Source organism: Lepidochelys kempii, chromosome 1 (assembly GCF_965140285.1).
Source record: "Lepidochelys kempii isolate rLepKem1 chromosome 1, rLepKem1.hap1, whole genome shotgun sequence".
Classification (NCBI taxonomy): domain Eukaryota; kingdom Metazoa; phylum Chordata; order Testudines; family Cheloniidae; genus Lepidochelys; species Lepidochelys kempii.
Window position 1 is genome coordinate 251100749 of NC_136380.1, and position 21072 is coordinate 251121820.

The 21072-nt window shown below is 40.1% G+C and overlaps 1 protein-coding gene across 1 annotated transcript in view; it reads left to right on the plus strand.

Moving 5' to 3' along the window:
* Positions 1 to 316: 316 nt before the first annotated feature.
* MYBPC1 (myosin binding protein C1) overlaps positions 317 to 21072 on the plus strand; it is a 192367-nt gene continuing 171611 nt past the window's right edge. Inside the window, exons 1-3 of the mRNA XM_073335999.1 lie at positions 317 to 328; positions 10115 to 10141; positions 10788 to 10881. Of these exons, the coding sequence (XP_073192100.1) occupies positions 317 to 328; positions 10115 to 10141; positions 10788 to 10881 (133 nt within the window). The remainder of the gene's footprint in view (positions 329 to 10114; positions 10142 to 10787; positions 10882 to 21072) is intronic.

The following is a 21072-nucleotide window of genomic DNA, read 5'->3' on the forward strand; positions in this document are numbered from 1 at the left end:
GGCTCCAGGTTTGAGGGGATCAGGGCTGGGGCGTGGGGTTGAGGCACAGGCTTACCTTGGGCAGCTCCTGGTCAGTGGCGCAGCGGGGGTGCTAAGGCAGGCTTCCTGCCTGTCCTGGCACCACGGACCAAGCTGCGCCCTGGAAGTGGCCAGCAGCAGATCTGGCTCCTACACGGAGGTGCACAAGCGGCTCTGCCAGTCCGTGACCAATGGGAGTGCGGAGCTGGTGCTCGGGGCGGGGGCAGCATGCAGAGCCCCATGGCCCCCCCGCCTAGGAGCCGGACCTGCCTGCTGGCTGCTTCTGGGACACAGCACGATGTCCGAACAGGTAAGGACTAGTCTGCCTTAACCAGGCAGCACTACCAATGGGGCTTTTAATGGCCTGGTCAGCGGTGCTGACCAAAGCCGCTGCGACCCAGTGCCTTACATTCTGAGACACAGTACTGGGTCGCGACCTGCAGTTTGAAAACCACTGGACTAAGGAATTAAGCAACTTGAGCAAGGATATCAGAATCTGTCCCTGTGTTGAAAACTCATTCAGAAAAGCTAGGAAGTCTTCATTTCAACTGGACTTCACTGGGAACAGCAGTCTGCCTGAATACTGTAAATTGCAGGATTAGAGCCATAGCGTTTATGGTGGTACTTTTTTACTTACTTAAGACTTAAATCTCTTTAACAGAGCCAGCTGGAAATTTCAGTTCACAGCAATACTTCTCCAAATTCTAGTCATCTCTCCTTTTTCCCTTGTCTGACTGGGCCTTAATTGACTGCAGGTGCTCCAATTGACCTGTAGTAACCTTTCCCTAGTCTACAGGGAACCAAGCCTTGATCAACATCGGGCTTATACTAAGCCATTTGGAAAATTTCTCCCTGTGGAACATTTCAGCTCTGTTTTGAAAGCTTAAAAACTAAAATTATTTTGATTTTTAGCCACCAAAAATTGGAAAGAAAATTGGCCAAAACCTAAATATTTTGGGGCGTTGGCTAAACATTTTTGATTTTCTGGTTTTGTGATGACAAATTTTCAAGTACACTTTTCATGTAAATTTTAAGTTAGTGAACAACCCAATTTTCCATTACATTTTTTTTCAATGGAAAATTTTTAACTAGCAGTAGCCCATAAGTACAGAATTCACTTTGTTCTATTTCCCTTTTGTTCTTCATACGGGTGAAATTCACCCATGTGCAGAGGGCCAGCCGCAACTCTCTGCACCACTTCAACCCTCTTCTGAGAGTTCAAGTCAAACATAAATTGTGCCTAGGCCTTATGCTAGTCTTCTGCACAAAGGTAAATTTCACCTCGTGTAGAGGTCAATCATGATCCCTTTAGGAATTGAGAAAATTTGTGTAGGGAGGTGTATTTTTAATTGAGATATTAATTAATTGATTTACTAATCCCATGTTGATTTGAAGAACTGGCACTTATTAAATCTATTTATTAATCCATGTAGTCAGCATTTTTTAAGAAAAAGAAAATGTGTAACTCAATTTTTTTTCTATACACTTGCCTTGATTAAAGCTGTTCCTTGTGCTGTTGCTGTGGTTTCTGTTTTTCCGGTTTGTGGGGACTTCCCAGTAGAAGACACTCCCTTGGGTTATATGGGGCCAAGGGAGAAGCCTCCCAAGAAGGCCCACTAGCACGGGCAACTAGACCAGTTTGTTCGACCTCAATGAGGGGAATTGGAGAGAAAGTCAATGTAGGTTCCCCCTCTAAGATCTTATCCTCTTCCTCACCTGCTAGATGTAGTTTAATGAGTTCTGTAGGAGAAGTAATTACAGATTAAGGGCTATATCTTGCAAGGATTTAGGCACATGCTTAACTTTATGCATGTGATTAGTTCTATTGATTTCAATAGGACTATTCATACGTGTAAAATTAAGCAAGTGGTTAAATCTTTGCAGGATTGGGCTCTAAAACCACAAACCATGAAAGCACTAAAGCATATGCATAACTTCAAACACATGAGTCAATTAAAGTTACGTACATCTTGGCAGGATACAAATAAACTGCATAACTTGATCAAAACAATGGATCAAAAAGTCGATGACATTTTACCTTAGATTTAGAAATTACAAGAATTTGTAAAGCAAACAGAGAAGGATTGCTAACTGTCTTTAAAGAGCAATATAAAAATGAAAACTAATGTGCAGATTTATAGGACCCTCTCCAGAACTATAATCCAAAATAACATTGCTATATATTGGAAGGTCTGGTCTAGAAAATAAATCTGGGGCCTCCATCTTTCATATACAAGGTTTAAATGAGGAGTCTGATGGAGCTAATCCTCTATGTACCTTATTAGAAGAGATTTCGATGTGAAATTTGAACCTTCTTTAACAATGGAAAATACTTTTCACTTTCCCTTATTTAAACAAAATGGTTTGTCTGACCTTTTAAAACAAATATTTGACCTATAAGTAATTGGGATAGAGTTCTGAGAAGGATTAAAACCAAAAATACCTTTTACCATGATCACAAAATTTTAATATTTTCTAGTATAGCCAAAGAAACACAAGCCAGGAAGTCAAGAAAGAATCTGCAAAAATGTATGCCAGTACAGCAATTTTTTCCCTTGCCCCATTGTAAGTAATGTTAGATCATAAATTATATGGGCCAGAACTTCAACTGGTGTAAAACAGCAGAGCTTCACTGGCTTCAATGAAGCTATTTACACCAGCTCAGAATCTGGTCCTATTTTTTTTTATTGATTACAATGAGGCTGGACATTTTTTAGGCTCCGTCTACACTCGAGACTTTACAGTGGAACAGCTGTTCTGGTGCAGCTGTGTCCCTGTAAGGTCTCCTGTGTAGCCGCACTATGACAACAGGAGAGAGCTCCTGGGTTTGCTAATTTAAAGTTCGAATAACAAACTGATTTGGTATTAAGTAATCATGCCCAGATCATTCCCTATTCTTCATATAGAGGAGGGTATGTGTATATCCCTCCTCTTGCATAGAGAGAAGGGATTTGACACCTTGTTCCAAAGTCCTCAGCCCCTTCTGGACCTGGAAAAGGGTGCAACAGGATCTATTCTACACAGTGGAAGCAGGTGGAGACTGGAAAGCTGGGAACAGGCCAGGAAGATTAAATGCATATCATCCCTCACCCGCCTAGAGGCAGGCATTGTATTGCCTTTACTGTGGAGCCCTGAGGGCAGCTACAACCAATGGGATTTCTGGTAGCAAAGCTTCAGTGGAGCTACATGGCCAGGAAACTGGCATAGTGGAGCCTGCTGAGGGCCAGAGCAGGGATAGAGACACAGGGCCTCTGTGTGAGTGGCCTCAGCCACTCAAAGGTCCCTGAAGAGCCACTAGGTTTGTGGGCATTCCACAGGGGGCAAACCACCACCCCATGACAGAACAATTTCCACAGTCAGGCCCCCTTTCCACTGGAGCTTCTAAGAGCTATCGTCATACAAAAAAAATTTAATAATATATTTAACGTATGTTAGAGGCAGCATTTGGAAAGATTGCGGGGAAGAACACTTTTTATACACTACCTGTATGAATTAAGTTTTACAGCCAAGCAAAGGCTACAGTGGCTTCAGAAACCTAAACAATGAATCTATTGTTGGAAGTATGTTTTTAAAATAAAGAGGAAATAGAAGACTAGAGGTTTATGGTGTCTCTATTTCTAATTGACATTCAAATTTTGAAGCAATATATCAGGCTCATAAGTCATTTGAGACACTAAGATTTGAATAGCATGTTCTCATTTTCAGACTCATTAGTGGAATCCACTCTTCCCATCTGATGCAAAAACCGTAACTGACACATTCAGTTCCTTTGTACACAAAATACACGAGGTGGTTGACATGTACTGCCAGGTTCAGCCATAGCAGAGATTTGTTGGGGAGGCTGATGGTAGCCAGATCTCCTCAGCCAGAGGTGGGGACAACAAGATCCCAACTCTAAAAAGAACAATACTTGTTTCTCCACAAAGACAGCTAGTTCTGCACATATCCCCTCAATTCACTCTGAGGAGAACTCCATCAACATTAGGAGACAAAGGGTACGTCTACAAAGAAACTCTGTGGTATCGAGTCTCAAAGCCAGGATCAACTGACTCAGGCTTGCAGGGCTCATGCTACAGGGTTAAACATAACAGTGTAGATGTTCCTGCTCAGGCTGGAGCCCAGGTTCTGAAACCCTGCGAGGGGGGTAGGTCTCAGAGCCCAACCAGAGTGGAAACATCTTCACTGCTATTTTTAACCATGTAGCGCAAGCCCCCCAAGCCTGAGTCAGTTGATCCAGGCTCTGAGACTTGCTGACATGGATTTTTTTTGCAGTGTATAACCAGTGTGATAGTTTTACCATCAGAAACCAAGGGGAGAGAGAATTTGGCACAGAGTGAGGCACTGTGATCCAGTAGACAGGATCTAGAACTGGAAGTCAGGATAATTGAATGCTGTGCCCAGCTCTTCCTTGGGCAGTTAATTTTCTCTCTATATAACTCATTTACCTCATCTGTAAAATGGGAATAATGTTATTTACCCACCTTTGTAAACCATATTGAGATATAGTAATAAAAAGCACTAGGCAAGTGCTAAGCATTATTATTAATTGTTATTAGCAAACCTGAGGAGAGCTTTAAGGGCCTAATTTTCAAAAAATAGGCATCTAAGTTGTTTATACAATGGGTACGTGCCTGGGTGCAAACAGATAATTTCACACGCAAAATATGCCGCTTCAATTGCCACTCAGGACATTGTGCAGGCAATTCCCATCTTGTGCATGCAAGTACCTGTTTTCCATGTGCAACTATATATTTTGCACACCTAGTCACCTCTCAGTATTCACACAAGCATATTTTTCAAGTGCAACTTGAGCACTTATATTTGAAATAATGGCCTTAAATATTTACCTCCATAGAACAAGAGACTTTAGAAAACCTAAGGCTGTTCTAGTATCATTTTCTCAGTGATGCAAAAGAAAGAAGTCATCCTTCGAATTTACAATTTTCCCACCAGTCCTGTATTTTAGAAGTTTTTGTTTTCAAAGGGTCTTATCTTAGACTTGCAAAGATTGAAAGCACATTCAGTTATCTGATGTGCACTCCAGGCAAGTTCTATGTGAAGGCACATGTAAAATGGAGATATAGATATATTATAGGATAACAACAATTACCATATTCACATGAGCATTTATACCTAATACAATGACAGTTATAGAAGCACAGAAATGCTGGCTCTTTGTCAATAATCTGTTCATCCCAAAGCATCTTTACAGATATAGAGAGCACTACAGCATCGCCTTTCATTCCTGTCCATAGCTTGTTCCTCTATTAAGCCCAGCTTGGTCATGTCCTTGTGTGCAATGTCCTGCCACCTAGCCGGTGGCAACCTGAATGCAGACTTAGACACAAGTGCAGGCCATGATATTTCGGGCAATAATGCATCACCTATCTGTCAACAAGCACTTCTAGCTGATAAGAACACAGCAAGAACTTGGGGCATCAGTGCTGGAACTAGAGGTGCTGGGGGTTCTGCCGCACCCCCCCCCCCCATTTGAAGTGGTTTCCATCATATCCAGGGTTTACAGTTTGATTCAATGGCTCTCAGCACCCCCACTATACAAATTGTTCCAGCACCCACGGGGCCAGATTCTGACGTCAGTTACACCAGTCTAATCTCATTAACTTAAACATTTTTTCTGAGTTTACTCTGCTATAACTGAGGTCAGAATCTGCTTGTAGTATTTTGGATTAATGCTATATAAACACGTACAAACATGGCAAATTTCTTCTCCATATTTTGGAGCCCATTCTTATTTTAAAAATCTGATACAATTGAAAAGATTTGTCACTATGTCTCTGTTGCAAGAAAGGGGTAAACTATAGAACTTTTTTAGTCTCACATTACAGAGCAAAACTGTAAGTGTAACTACTTCGTAAAGTTGAGCAGATGAACAGGAAACTAGTTGCTTAATCAGCTTTAGTCCCGCATCACACCCTGAGTTATGATTCACAATTTTACAAACATTTCTTGCAGTTCATTTTCCTTTGAAAATACATGTCAGATCAGAATCATTTGTAAAATGAAACTCTAGGTTTAAAACACCAACACTGAACTTTTACTGTACTGTATTTTTCTAGGAAAAAATGTCAGATATCCTGAAGGTTTAGGGCCTAGTTTTGCAAAATTGCCCTTGTATTTGGCAGCCACAGGTACTTTTGTCCGCAAATCAGTTATACTCACAGTTCAGAGTCATGTGTAGTATTACTAATTGACAGTCATTCTATTTATGTGAGCTTTATATTGAACTTGTTAAAGATGGTGCTTGGCTCATCTGTGTGAATACTATTTTACAGCACTGCATGGCATGCAATTGAGGTCATTTTGGAAAACATGCCAAAATAGATGGGGCTGCTTTTGAAAAGTTAGTTACCTAGATCCTGGTGAGAAGAGGAACTTTCCCCAAAATAAGGAGCTCTGGACTGTACAGAGCAAGAATTTTGATTTAGCTCTTTCTATATCTTAGAAGCTTCTTCCTAATTTATACATTGGGCCAGATCATCAGCTGGTGTAAATTGGCATAACTGCATTGAAAGCAATGTAACTATGATGATGTATACCAGCTGAGGATCTGGCCCATTGTTGGGGAAAGGTAGTTGGGCACAATTGTTAGATATGAATGTACTCTGAAATAAGAAAAATCAAGAATATATTAGAAGCCTGTATTAACTGTGGTTTATTGATTCTATAACAGCCTTCCAAAATTCTACTAGCAAAATCCTAGAAGGTCACCCTCTCAGGGAAGATTGATGGATGAGTAAAATGTGTTACCATGACTGCAGACACCAGGGCCTAGATCCACAAATGTATTTAGGCTCCTAACTTCCATTGAAATCCGTGGAAGTTAGGAGCCTAAATACCTTTGTGGATCTGGGCCCAGGCATGATTATATTTCACCTCACAAATGATTTAGGAGCATGTCAGCAGGTTGATTTGATAATCAAAGTTAAGAGGGATTCAGGGCAGATCCAGGATTTTTTTCTGGGTTATTATGACAGTTATTTGGTCTGAAATGTGGCAGAGGAGGGTATGGCATGGAGCCACAAAGCCTTCATGATAAGGCCAGGAGGCACATAAATTGGGAGATGTATAAATTCATGTGTGATCCAAAGGAACTCGTAATTACTCATTTGCACATATCTTTTTGGGCACCAGTTATTCAGGATGGATGGGGATAAACCCATCTGACTGGGGAGCAGATGTATTTTTGTCTGATAGTAGGGAAGGAATCTATAAATATTGGTGAATCTGGTGGACAGTGGGGGAGACAGCCAAGCTAATTGTTGGCATATTGCTGTGACAGGTGTCGAGTACAGGTACAAGTTACGGAAGGTTATCAGACAAAATAGATTGGATGAGGATTTAGAGAAAAGCCTCCCTTAAGGAAGCTGGGGAAAGGGGGTTCAGTTCTCTTAACATCTGGTACAACAGGGAGCCAACCCCCCCTCCTTTTCCAGACCCCTCAAACCTCATACAAGGGGATGGCAGCAAGGTCCCAGCAACGGGCTGGCTGGGACCAGGTTGGGAAGGGGGAGGTCTGAGAGCAGCCATCCCAAATTGGGGGAACCAATTAAGGAAATTATGACCAGCGCTGTATAATTTATTATCAGGTATTTTAAGTGAATAAGGTTGTGGGCTAATTAAACCACATCCATTGCCTCCTGTCTTTCTTCCAGTATGGCTGGGACACTATTCACTTCTCTCTCCACTCCAACACCCCACCCCAATCATCATGGCAAAAGGAAGGTAAGCAAATTTTGTATTTGGGCTGTAACATTTTCATGACAAGAAAAGGAGTACTTGTGGCACCTTAGAGACTAACCAATTTATTAGAGCATAAGCTTTTGTGAGCTACAGCCCACTTCATCAGATGCATATCGTGGAAACTGCAGCAGACTTTATATATACATACATATATAAAGCCTGCTGCAGTTTCCACGATATGCATCTGATGAAGTGGGCTGTAGCTCACGAAAGCTTATGCTCTAATAAATTATAAAGTCTGCTGCAGTTTCCACGATATGCATCTGATGAAGTGGGCTGTAGCTCACGAAAGCTTATGCTCTAATAAATTGGTTAGTCTCTAAGGTGCCACAAGTACTCCTTTTCTTTTTGCGAATACAGACTAACACGACTGTTACTCTGAAATTTTCATGACAATTTTACAGGCTGTTCCACAGTCACACAGAATCAATTTTATTTGCTTATAATTTTGCATATTTTAAGCAATAGTTTAAACACTTTATTCCAGAATAAATTGCTACTATTTTGGAAAAAACATTATGCAGCACATAGTCATTCTATCTACTGACCTACACAAAATTATAAACTATGATGGCACTGTGCTGCACCTTTGCTCAAAAACAAAACAAAAACCCCTAGTTGAAGCACTTCCCCAAATTCAGCTATTTAATGGAACCTTTCTGCCAGCCTATTGCTGTAATAATTCAGTCCTTCATTATTTATAAACTGGTTCTTTGTGTTGTACGTGAAGTTTCTATCCTAGGTAAGTGTTCAGATTATTTTTCTCTCTTTCTCTGTTTTCAGCTCTGCAAATGGTACAGTCTTTCAGTGGTTACCAATATTTTACCTTGTTAGGCTATGTAAGCCATCAATTACTGTAGCTGTGTAATCAACTTTACCACTTACTAGTCTGGAGTTCTGGTGGGATAAAACAGCTCCATTTTAAGAAATGTATGTTAATTGAAATGCCAGGAATGCTGGTTTTAAATATGAACTCCGATGGATTTCAGCAATGCAGAATCAAGCCTTTAAATGAAATTCTAAAGCTCAGAATGCAACAAATACCTGGGCCAAAATCTGTCTTCAGTTACCTCTGAAATCAAAATCAATAGCTTTATACCAAAGAGCAACTTGGTCAGTCCTGTGTCTGTTACATTGAGGAGAAATCCTGATCTCACTGAAGTCAATGGCAAAACAACCATTGACGTTGTTGGGCTGGGATTTCACTCTTTTTGTTTAGACTTTCAGAACCACATGTATGGTAACAAACAATTTAGTCAGGAAGGGTTTAAAAGACATTTATAAAATTAGATAGTACCTTGATATATATTTTAAAATATACTGCTACTTGTTTACAGGAGTGTATTTAACATGTCAAATCTTTATGGTCAGTTAGGAACAAAGTATTTGTTTCTTGTTTATATTTAAATACCTCATCCAGATTCTCTTATCGAGCTTAATTCTACTTCCATTGAAGTCAGTGCCAAAACTTCCACTGTTTTCAATGGTGCAGGATCAAACCTTTAATGAGGTAAAATATAGCTTGATTAAATTTTTAAGATAATTTTAATATTACACTTAAAACTGAAAAAAATTACAGGGCATATTTCAGAGAGGTAGCAAAAACTAATTATATAAAACTGCATATATGTGCCAAAAGAAATGCTAAGGAACCATCTGTACATAATACTGCACATCACATATATTCTGTGTTCGGCTGATTAAAAATTAATCTATCACCACTGTTTATAAAACAACCTAATTTGCTTGAGGGACTGACAATTACTCTGGAGGGCTATGTATATGCATACATATTTATATGATAAATTATGGAGGGGGGGGAACTATTCTTGTTTTCAGTGACGTCTGAAAACCAGAAAGACTTAAATACCTGCAGTTGAGTCAGGGCAATAATCTTTGGGAAATTAAGCGGTTAAGGTAATCAAGATTTAATGCCAATAGCAATATATATTCACTTTAAAATTTCTCTAAAATGTTCATATATAGAGGTTCGATATGTGAGGTAATAATGTCAGAACTAATAGTTTTAATGAAAGTAACGTGGTGCTTCCATGAAATCTTAATATTGAGAAATTGTGTGGAATTTTTAATACAAAATCCAAGACAAATCTCTAAAATCAATGTTGTAACTAATTTAATATTAATTATATTAAAAATTTCAATCAAAGTGCACTTTCTAAATATAGATAGGTTTTTATCAATAATGATGTAAATTACATAAATATTTAACCACATTCTGTTCTGAGTTGCACTGTTAATAATCTGGAGTAATTCTACTGAAGTAATTTTAGTGATGTTGAAATACCTGAAAATAATATTGTTTCCTTTTAAACAGGATTGCAACTTTGGTATCGAAATAATGGTAAGTCAGCAGTCCCTTTATTCTTATTTTTCATTTAAGAACAGCTTCCAATTTACAAATAGAAAACACTTAGGAGTTTGCATAGTTTGCAAAATTATTGTTATCCCTACTTTGAATAAAATACCGAACTGCCATACAATGGCAAAAAGTGGTTTTGTAAAATTCCACAGTGTGGTTTCCTATATGCTTCTTTACAATATTGTAGACTGCAGTTCCTAACTTGTGTGTCACATGTTAAGCCACATCTATGTTATTGTTTCATAACTTTAGTTTTAATAAGTCATATTATATTACATATATAAATCTTCCTATTAAAGACTATAAAACAATCCAACAATTTTGTAAACTTTTGCTGCAAATTAAAGACACTGGAAACATTTGCACTCATGAGTAATTTTATACTCACATTAATAGTCCTATTGATCTCAAAGAAACTTCTCAAAGGACCAGAAACTAGTCATATGTATAAGGGTTACAGGATCAGGCTGTCAGTATCTGCAAAATGTATATTCTTCCAGGATGGTTTATTCTATGCAAAATCTATTCTGTTGTTCTATTTATTTGGGATTTTCCAAGTAACTGGAATTTGAAGGATCAAAGCTGTTCTTTGTTGATTTCAAGCAGAAAATACCTATTGTTCTTACAGAATTATTCTGACCAAGACATATTGGGTCAAGCCTTTGAAGATGCCTTGGAGGTGTTACAGCAACATTCTGATGGTGAGATTCAGTATTCACCAGGTAAAAAGAATTATTTTCCATTATACTTAATCATTTTTAATTTTTTACACACAAAAAATCTGAAACTGCTTTGTTTGGACAATAGTTTCTAGCTACGGGCTCCAACTTTCCAATTGGCCAGGGGGTGCTCACTGCTCAACCCCTGGCTCTGCCACAGGCCCGCCCCCACTCCACTCCACCCCTTCCCGCCCCCTCCTCTGAGCCTGCCAAGCCCTCGCTCCTCCCCCCTCCATCCCAGAGCCTCCTGCACACCATGAAACAGCTGATAGGGAGGTGCGGGGAAGGAGGGGGAGGCGCTAATCGACAGGGCTGCCGGTGGGCAGGAGGCCGGTGGGCAGGGGGAGCTAATGCGGGGCTGCTGACATATTACAGTGGCTATCTGGCAATGACATTGGTAAATTCTGGCTCCTTCTCAGGCTCAGGTTGGCCACCCCGCCTTATGCTATCTTTAAACATCCTGAGAAATTGAGTTATTTCAGTGTAAATTCTTTTTGGCATTGCAGGTGCTCACACCACAGGAATATTTTCCCTGTATTTCATTTAGATTCGTAACATTCTGTAGGTCCCTCATTATGAAGATTTTCAGATCAACAGGATGGAACTGCCTAAAATCATGCTTACAGAATTCTATTTATTATTTCATTCCACTTGCTTGTACTGATGGACATCTGCATAGAAAGTGTACAAAGTATTCTTTTCCTTTCTAACAATTCTAATATTTGTTTTAGTTTTCTATGATGTTCCCTGCTTTCATCATTATATTTGGTGAGCATGGGCCTTTTCTTTATTATCCAAACTATTTTATATTGATCAATGAGCCTCTTTTCATGAATTCTGTTTTCCATCAAACTAAATAACCCGACAACCTAGTGACATTATTATTATTAATTATTATTATTATTAATGTTAGTATATGAGTACTATATGCTTGGTGCTGGATAAGCCACCCATATGAAGAGAGTCCCTGCTCTGGAGAATTTATAACCTAGAAGGCAGACAAAGAAGGACAAGGTAAAATGGTAGACCCGGAAGGAAGATTTAGGTGATTTAAAAAAAAATTATTTCCTTTTCTTCCCTTTTATCACTCATTCTTTTTTCCAAATTTTCAAGTAGATTATAAAAATTGCCTGGCGCTAATCAACCACCATCCTCATCTCCGAGCAAGTCCAAACTACTCTGCAGCACCACCTACAGAGGAACCAGTATACAATTGGAGAAATGTAATAGTAAGTAAATCACATAGTGTAGCAAGCAGCCATAAGAATGAAAGCTGGCTGTTCATATTTCACATTCTGCCAAAAATCCAGCCTCAGAGGCGCCGATTCCATGGGTGCTCCAGCCCTGGAGCACCCACAGGAAAAAAATGGTGGGTGCTTAGCACCCATCGGCATCCCTCCTATTAATGCCTCTCCCTCCCCCCAGCTCCTCCAGTCTGTCGGAGGGCCCCACCAATCAGCACCTCCCCCTCCCTTCCAGCACCTACTGCCTGCCACGGATCAGATGTTTCGCGGTGTCAGGAGGCTCTGGGAGGGCGGGGGAGGAGTGAGGGCGCAGCACGCTTGGGGGAGGGGATGGAACTGGGCGGGAAGAGGCAAGGCAGGGGCGTGAAGAGGCAGGGAAGAGGCGAGGAGGGGGCGGAGTAGGGGTGGGAAGAAGCAGGGTGAGGATGGGGCATTGGGGGAAGGGGTGGAGTGAGGATGGGCCCTGGGCAGAGCTGGGGGAAACCCCCCTGGCAGATTAGAAACTCTGCGCCTGCCTGGTCAGGAGTAATTCAGATTAAGCTGCATGGGAAAATCTTTGCACAGTGTGTTTCACTTTAGCACCAAGATTAACTATTTGACACCATTGGCTAGAGGAGATCAAAGGGTACTGATGGAGATGTAATTCTTAGTCTTTTGCACAGTGGTTCATCGATTAATGTGAATCACTGGAGCTCTGCAAACTAACAGACAAAACTACCAGTAAGGTGGAGACAGGTCACCTTTATAGTATTTGGACAGCAGGCTGAGAAGAACAAACTCCAGTGTCCAGTCTCTCCCCATTTTAGGATGTTTTTAAATGATTCTTGTGACTGACTTATACTCTTGACTTGACTTGTAAGAAGGAAAGCAAGATTGCCAAGTACTGTGCATGTGGTTGCCTCACCACCAGCCTAATTTTAGAGTGGGGAAGGTGGCAGAGGGCAGGGTGGGGGCTCTTGGTACAACTCTACCCATTCTCCATTTTTTTAATGAGTGGTCTTCCAAGTACTGAGAGAAAACATCTCCCTTACTCCATGGTCTGCTTCTTAGCATGCTGCTAGGCCCTAGGCTGCATTGCCTTCCCCACAAAGTCCCCTCCACAGTGGGAAGCCCTGGTGAGAGTCACGTGTAGCTCATCCTCAAAGGGAACCTGTCCAACACTTTCAAACGATGAGCCTGGGAGCTTAAATTCATAACTTTGCTAGACACTAAGGGCATGGCTACACAAGAGAGTTTACAGCAGCGCAGCTGCATCAGTGCAGTAAGAGGTAATTAAATCTCTCTAATGTAGCCACTCTAAGCTCTCCTGTTGGCTTAACTACTCCAGCCCGCGGGACTTAGCGCTGCCCACACCAGTTCCTATGTTGGTGTAATTTATGAGGTGCAGTGGGGGGTGGGAGTGATTTATTCATCCCCCTGAGTGACGTAAGTTACACCGATATAACCTGTAGTGTAGACATAGCCTAAAAATCATGGACTGAACAGAGACACTGGATTTATGGCTTATTACAACAATCTGTAACCCACTAACTACCCTTTTTGTCCTATGACTGCAGAGGGTGTTAACAGATCACTCTAGCTTCAATGTCCCTTAGAATATGTGCTAACTACTTTTGCTATAAAAATATGTTATTTAGACATGATGCTAGGAATATCTTTCCTGGACTTGAAAAAGAGCTCTGTGTGGTTTGAAAGCTTGTCTCTCTCACCAACAGAAGTTGGTCCAATAAAATATATTACCTCACTTACCTTGTTTCCCCATGGGATGGTAATCAACCCCTAGTTTGACAGTTCTCTTTATTAACACTATGTACTACACACAGTAGTGGTGGGCGGAAATCTCCTGTGTGTCATGTGATGAATGGTAGGATTCCTTAGGCTATCCAGTGAGCCAGTTCTTTTCAAGTTTTCTTTTTCTCACATGGTGTTTTCTGGTAGTAACGCTTTGTTGTCTTAATTTCTTGAAGAATAGTGCAACAGATTTATATTCTGAAGGAACTGTTTACCACAGTCTGTCGAATATTCCAGAAAACCAAGTGATGCATACTACTGCTAGCCAGCAAAAAGGAGGGAAAGGTGTGTAGAAAGAACTCTGCTATCTGTGAACATTGTGTTATATCCAAATCCTTCTTTTAGAAGTGGTGAATCATGCTTCTTTTATTATTTCCTCAGTTCTTTCCTATACGATTATCAGGAGAAATGTAATTAATCTTTTGATGTAATATTTACTGGAATACAACTCCCAGAGGGCTTAATTCTGATCTGAGGTCTGCAGACAGATAGCAAAAAGACTGGAATAATCTAGCCATCTGAGTGATTTATAGAATGCTCTACATCAAAATGTTACTCCACCAGAATATTGTCATTTTCCAAGAATAGATACATCTTTTGATGTCTCAGTCTCTGATAATATCCCCTCCTTACCTGAAAAAAGGTAAATCATCTGTGGTGAAGACCAGTGCAAAGAAATCATTTAGCTCTCTGCAAATGTCCACTTATCTGCTTTCTTTGCTTCTTTTATTCCCTGTGGTCCAGCAGACTCATCAATTCCCTGGTAAGCTTTTGATATACCTAAATAAAATTTTAATTTATTTTGTGTCTTTGTCTCTTTGCTCTTCAAATTCCCTTTTAGCTTTCCTAAATTCCATTGTGAATTTTACCTACCATAGTTTATGCTTCTATTCTATTCTATTGACTTTACTAGAGTTGGATTTCCATTTTCTGAAGGACATCTGGTTTGGCTCGAATTACCTCATGCATCTTGCAATTTAACCACTCTGTTTTACTTGCCTTTCTGCTTGTTTTTGTTTCGGGGTAAGCATGCCTTCTGTGACTCTGTTATGGTAGACTTAAGCAGCCTTCATGCTGAGATGAAATGCTCATTTTTTGACTTGAGGGTCTTCTTGAGTAGTTTCCCTTTTCTGTTGTGTTTGAAATCTCCCTTTCTAATATTTAGTCTCAGAGTGCTAGCTTTTGTTATACTCCCTTGCTGACTGATGTTAAACTTGATTATACGTTGGTCACTATGACTAGGGGTTCAACTATAGTTACTTCTTGAATAAACTCTTTGGGACTAAGTCAATAATAGCCTCTCCCCTCCTGCGTGCACTAGAGCTCACTATTCCAAGAAGCAAACATTAAAAATATGAAAATATTGCCTCTCTAAAACTTATCCTAATGCAATACTTGACCATTTTACATGTTGTTAGTTGAAGATACATTTAGTTATTATTCTTTTATTAGACTTAGTTGCCTGTTTGATCTCTTTCAACCCTGTGAACTCAATGGCCTTCTGCTGTTCAAGAGTCCAGAACTATACACCCTACTAGTATATTTGTATTCTTCTGACTTGGGATTTGTAGCCATACAGATTTTCCACTCCGAACTTTTAACTTTATTATATGGAATCTGTTAATTATAGTGCTACTGCTACAACTTCCTGTATAATTTCTAGCCGGGGCCCCTTGACTTTTGTCATTCTACCAAGTTTCAGAAATGCCTATTATGTCCCGGGCCCTCTTCCATTGCCAGGCATTCTAGTTCACTTATTTTTGCTTTTAAACTTTTCATCATAGTAGCAGAGTATTTATTTCTCACTGTGGCCTGATTTTAGGGAGGTTAATAATATTGTTTAGATAATATGGGTCCTATAGGCTACATAGCTGTATGCCTATTTTTATTTAACTCCTTAGTCTGACATCCTGTTACTTTTCTGGAAAGTACCTCTGAGCTCAAGTGGTTCCTCCTCCAGTTCAGCTGTCCTATTCTTTTTTACCAGATGCAGGGTTACTGTCATCCCTAGCAGATGTCTTGGTCTGGAATAAGTGCTTCTGGGCAATTGTCAGCTTCCCCCCTCCTAGTTTAAAACAATCCCCCTAAATCATATTAGCTTTAGGTGCCAGCAGTCTGCTTCCACTTTGGTTAAAGTGGAACTTCTGCAAGGACTCTCCCTTCCCCAGATTGTTCCCCTGCGTTCAATAAAATTAAGGCCAGATCTACATTACCACTTTAGTCGATATGTCGCTCAGGGGTGTGAAAAAGACACCACCACCCCCGAGCGACTCAAGTGACAGCAACCTAAGTGCTGTCCACGCTGGTGCTATGTTGGCTGTAGACACTCTCCCAACAACATAGCTCCTGCCTCTGAAGGAGAGCACTCCCCCGTCAGCAGAGAGCATCTTCACCAGACGCGCTACAGCTGAATCAACGTAGCGCTTTTATTGTAGACCTGCCCTAAGTCCCACTTCTTTACACTGGCTTCTCATCCCCTGTCTAGCTGACTCTGAGCATGGAACTAGAAACACTTCAGAGAAAAGCAACTTTAAAGCCCTGGATTTATGCCTGTTTCCTAGTAATCTACCGTAAGTCTCCAGAACTAGAGGTGGCTGGAGGATGACAATTCTGTTTCATGACAACTTTTGAGGCATTAAAATTTGTTTTAGTTCCACCTTGGAATGAAAACAAAAGCTTTCAAACATTTTTGTGAAATGGAATTGTGTCAAATGCCCATTTTGTGATCAAAAAGGTCAGGGTTTTGAATCAGATCTTTCTCTCGAATTGACCAGCAAGTCCACCCTGGACCTCAGAAACTTTCCCAGTTGGTCAGAATCGATTTGTTGAATCCAAATTGTTTTGGCTTTGACAAAACACCATATTTCAACAACAACAACAACCCCTTTTGCCTAATATTCTGACCGGTTCCATTCAGAACCTCTTTCCTGCATTGCTCCATGGCATTGGTTCCAATATTACCTTGACTATGGGCTCCCCCAAGCATTCATTAGAAGACTGTCTAAATATCTTGTTAGATTTGCCACTTTTGAGGCCAGCTACCAAAGTGCCAAATGTTTCTTATAGTCACCATATACCCCACTATCAATCTAGTAATGATCAAATCCCTATTGCCACAGTCTGTCTATATCTCACAACCATAGCCCCATTAAATCTGTTGCTGGTCTTCTACTGCTCCAGTTATACTGGCCTTTTAATATGTGACTGGGTACTACCTTGACCTAGACTTTACCTTTAAGTCTCCTTCCAGGGAAAGGGCAGCTGCCCACCTTTCAAAATGGATCTGAGTTATGCTCTGACCATTTGCATTTTATTTTTTGATAGGGAGAAAAAAGCTTCGCCTGTTTGAATATCTTCATGAGTCTCTGTGTGACCCAGATATGGCAAACTGCATCCAGTGGGTGGATAAACCCCATGGTGTCTTCCAGTTTGTTTCCAAAAATAAGGAGAAACTTGCAGAGCTGTGGGGGGAAAGAAAGGGAAACCGCAAGGTCATGACATACCAGAAAATGGCCAGAGCATTGAGGAACTATGGAAGAACAGGGGAAATCATTAAAATCCGAAGGAAGCTGACATATCAGTTCAGTGCAGCTGTTTTACAAAGACTCTCCCCATGTTACTTCCTGGGAAAAGAAACAGTTTATTGTCAGTATCTTCAGTACAATCAAGAATACCAGTGTTCCGATGACTGGATCACTTATAATAATTACATGTATAACAATGACCCTGAGCTGCAGCATGCTAACGGCTAGACATGTATCACATTAATTTGTCTTTTTAATAGTTAGAAATATCTTAAAGCTCACAACTCTTCTCTCAATATATATTTTTCTTTTCAAATGTAATACACACACACATACACACACACACACCCCAAGGGTGTGATTATCAGAAAAGAGAGGTTCAGTGCTGGCCTAATTTTGTGCCCATTGTGGTGAATGAGAAACTTTCATTGACCGTACAAGCAGCAATTGTTAGGTCAGATTCTGATCTCCATTATATCAATTACAGGAGTTACTTCAGATTCACACCTCTGTAACCAAGATCAGAATCTGGCCTGTTGCTTGTTTGACATCACAGGCCATATCCTGGCATTGATCCTCGTGTGACTCTCATTGACTTCACTGGCATGTCTGTGCATGGAAAAATGGAAGGGTTTGGCTCTGAGTTTTCAAATCACAGAGCTCATATGTACCTATACTCCACTACTCAGACTTGCTTTCAGATGGATGTACATGAAATACAAGTTGGAGGGTGTTCAACCGCCTGCCGCTAGAGCTAGTTTTATTAACCAATACTTCTCATTAGTGATATTTTATAAGTAAATATCATACTGGATTTGTACGCCCACATGACATGGAAGCTGGGACCTGTGAATGCTAGTGAAGGTACTAATCCTTAAGCATTTAAATTAACTCCTTGATATACAGAGTCAGGATTTTCAGGTACCCATTTCATTGCTGGCAGTGACACTCACTGGGAGAGCTACCATACCAGGAAGGGGTTCATCAGGGATTAAACTTTTTAAAATTTATTTACAGTTCTTTTCCTCATAAGTCTAGAAGCTGCATTTTTAAAGGGGCAGCAATTTCATATTCAGTTGTAAATAACAAATGTATTTTTTACGTTCTCTTAAGTAGTTATAATTTACATGTTTAAAATACCACTCTCTGTCTCCACTCAGCAGCCTCACGCTTTATTAGTGTAGAGGAAATTAAATTTAGATACAGAATACGTGCACTCAGTACAAAGTTAATGCAAGTCGCATTGCTTTATCATTTACACCTGTTCACTGACCAACTTACACCATCATTTATGTCACTGCAGGTTTTGTCCCAGACAGATCCATGGGATCTGTACCCAGTCCCACAAGGCCTTGATTTGCCCCTGGTAACTATAAACACAAATATGTATGGAGAAAAAACTGGTTTGTAAAGGGCATTAACAATGTTGACCTGACCTGTCTGACATTAACATGAAATCATGAGGAAGTAGCTCCAGGCTAGAATAATCTAGATGGCCATGAAAAGAACAGGCTTGATTCTGATCTCACACTGATTTTTACCCCAGAGTAAATCAATTGACTTTGATAGTTAATCCTGATTTACACCAATGTAGATAAGATCAAAATCAGGCCCTATATATTGTTTAGTAATATTGGGGGTGGTAAGGCTATCACTTTTGATAGTGGCTCCAATACTACATTCCCTAGCAAGCAAAACTCTAACTGAAGTTAATTTTTAATGATAGAAAGGTTGTATTACAAGAAACTTGAGTGAAGCCATAACATTATACCAATAATGGGTCCAATTATTGAAGTCAGTGGGAGTTTGCCTGGCTAAGGGGTGCAGGATTCAGTTTATCAGTGTTTTGTTTTTGTTGACATTTCTTGTAACATACAGACTTTAATATAATAGAAAAGACAGCAGACTGTCTCTGGTACTACACATTTGGGTCCAATCCTACCATACCAGGAACATTACCCGAGGTTAGAGTGTGAGATGAAGCTCTTTAATTTGTCATTCCTTCTCTGTGTAAATAAACATGCAAGTACAAAATGTAACTAACTTGAACTTTCTGAATGTGTGCAAACTATTTAGGAAGCTGAGTGAGTTTAGTTATTATGTCTATGTCTCCCCTTCCACGCTTTTTTTTTTATATTCGCTTGAATCTTACAACAGCATGTATCATATTAAATGTCTACTTTGTCTAACATGATTAGTTCAGTCATTGTATGTTCAGATTTGCCTCTTTTGACCTCAGCTGTTTGCCAAGAAAATAAATACTTATTGAGATTGATACAATTATTTTTTTAAAATTTTGATATAAACATTAGGCTTTGGCATGTTGGTTTGATAATCTTCTGAACAAAGCATGGAGAGTTAACAGCAGTGGTGAACATAAGAACAGCCATACTGGGCCAGACCCATGGGCCATCTAGCCCAGTATCCTGTCTTCCAACAGTGACCAGTGCCCCCATGCTTCAAAGGGAAAGAACAGAACAGGGTAATTGATGAGTAACCAATCCCCTGTCATTCAGTCCCAGCTTCTGGCAAACAGAGATTTGGGGACACCCAGAGCATGGGGTTGTGTCCCTGACCATGTGGGCTAATAGCCATTGATGGACCTATCGTCAATGAACTTATGAAATTCTTCTGTGAACCCACTTATACTTTTGACCTTCACAACATCCTGTGGCAATGAGTTGACTGTGCATTGTATGCAGGAGTACTTCCTTATGTTTGTTATAAACCTGCTGCCCATTAATTTCATTGGGTGACCTCTGGTTCTTGTGTTATGTGAAGGGAGTAAATAACACTTCCTTATGCCCTTTTTCCACGCCATTCATGATTTTATAGACCTCAGTCATATTCCACCCTTCCCTCCCTAGTCACCTCTTTTCTAAAATGAACAGTCCCCATCTTTTTAATCTTGTCTCATATGGAAACTGTTCCATATCCCTAATCATTTTTGTTGCCCTTCTCTGTATCTTTTCCAATTCTAATATATCTTTTTTGAGATGGGGCACCCAGAACTGCACACACTATTCAAAGCGTGGGCATCCAATAGATTTGTAGAGAGGTACTATGGTATTTTCTATCCCTTTCCTAATGGTTCCTAACATTCTGTTGGCTTTTTTGACTGCTGCTGCACACTGAGCAGATGTTATCAGAGAACTATCCATGATGATTCCAGGATCTCTTTCTTGAATGGTAACAGCTAAATTAGACCCCATCATTTTGTATGCATAGTTGGGATTATGTTTTCTAACGTGCATTACTTTGCATTTATCAACCTCGGAATTTCATCTGCCATTTTCTTGCCCAGTAACCCAGTTTAGTGAGATCCCTTTGTAACTCTTTGCAGCCAGCTTTGGACTTAACTATCTTGTGTCATTTTGTACCATCTGAAAACTTTGCCACTTCACTGTTTACCCCTTTTTCGAGAACATTTATGAATATGTTGAAAGCACTGATCCCAGTACAGATCCTTGAGGGACCTTTCTCCACTGTGAAAACTGACTATTTATTCATACCCTTTGTTTCCTAGCTTTTAATCAGTTACTGATCCATGAGAGGACCTTCCCTCTTACCCCATGACTGCTTACTTTGCTTAAGACCCTTTGGTGATGGACCTTGTCATAGGCTTTCTGAAAGTC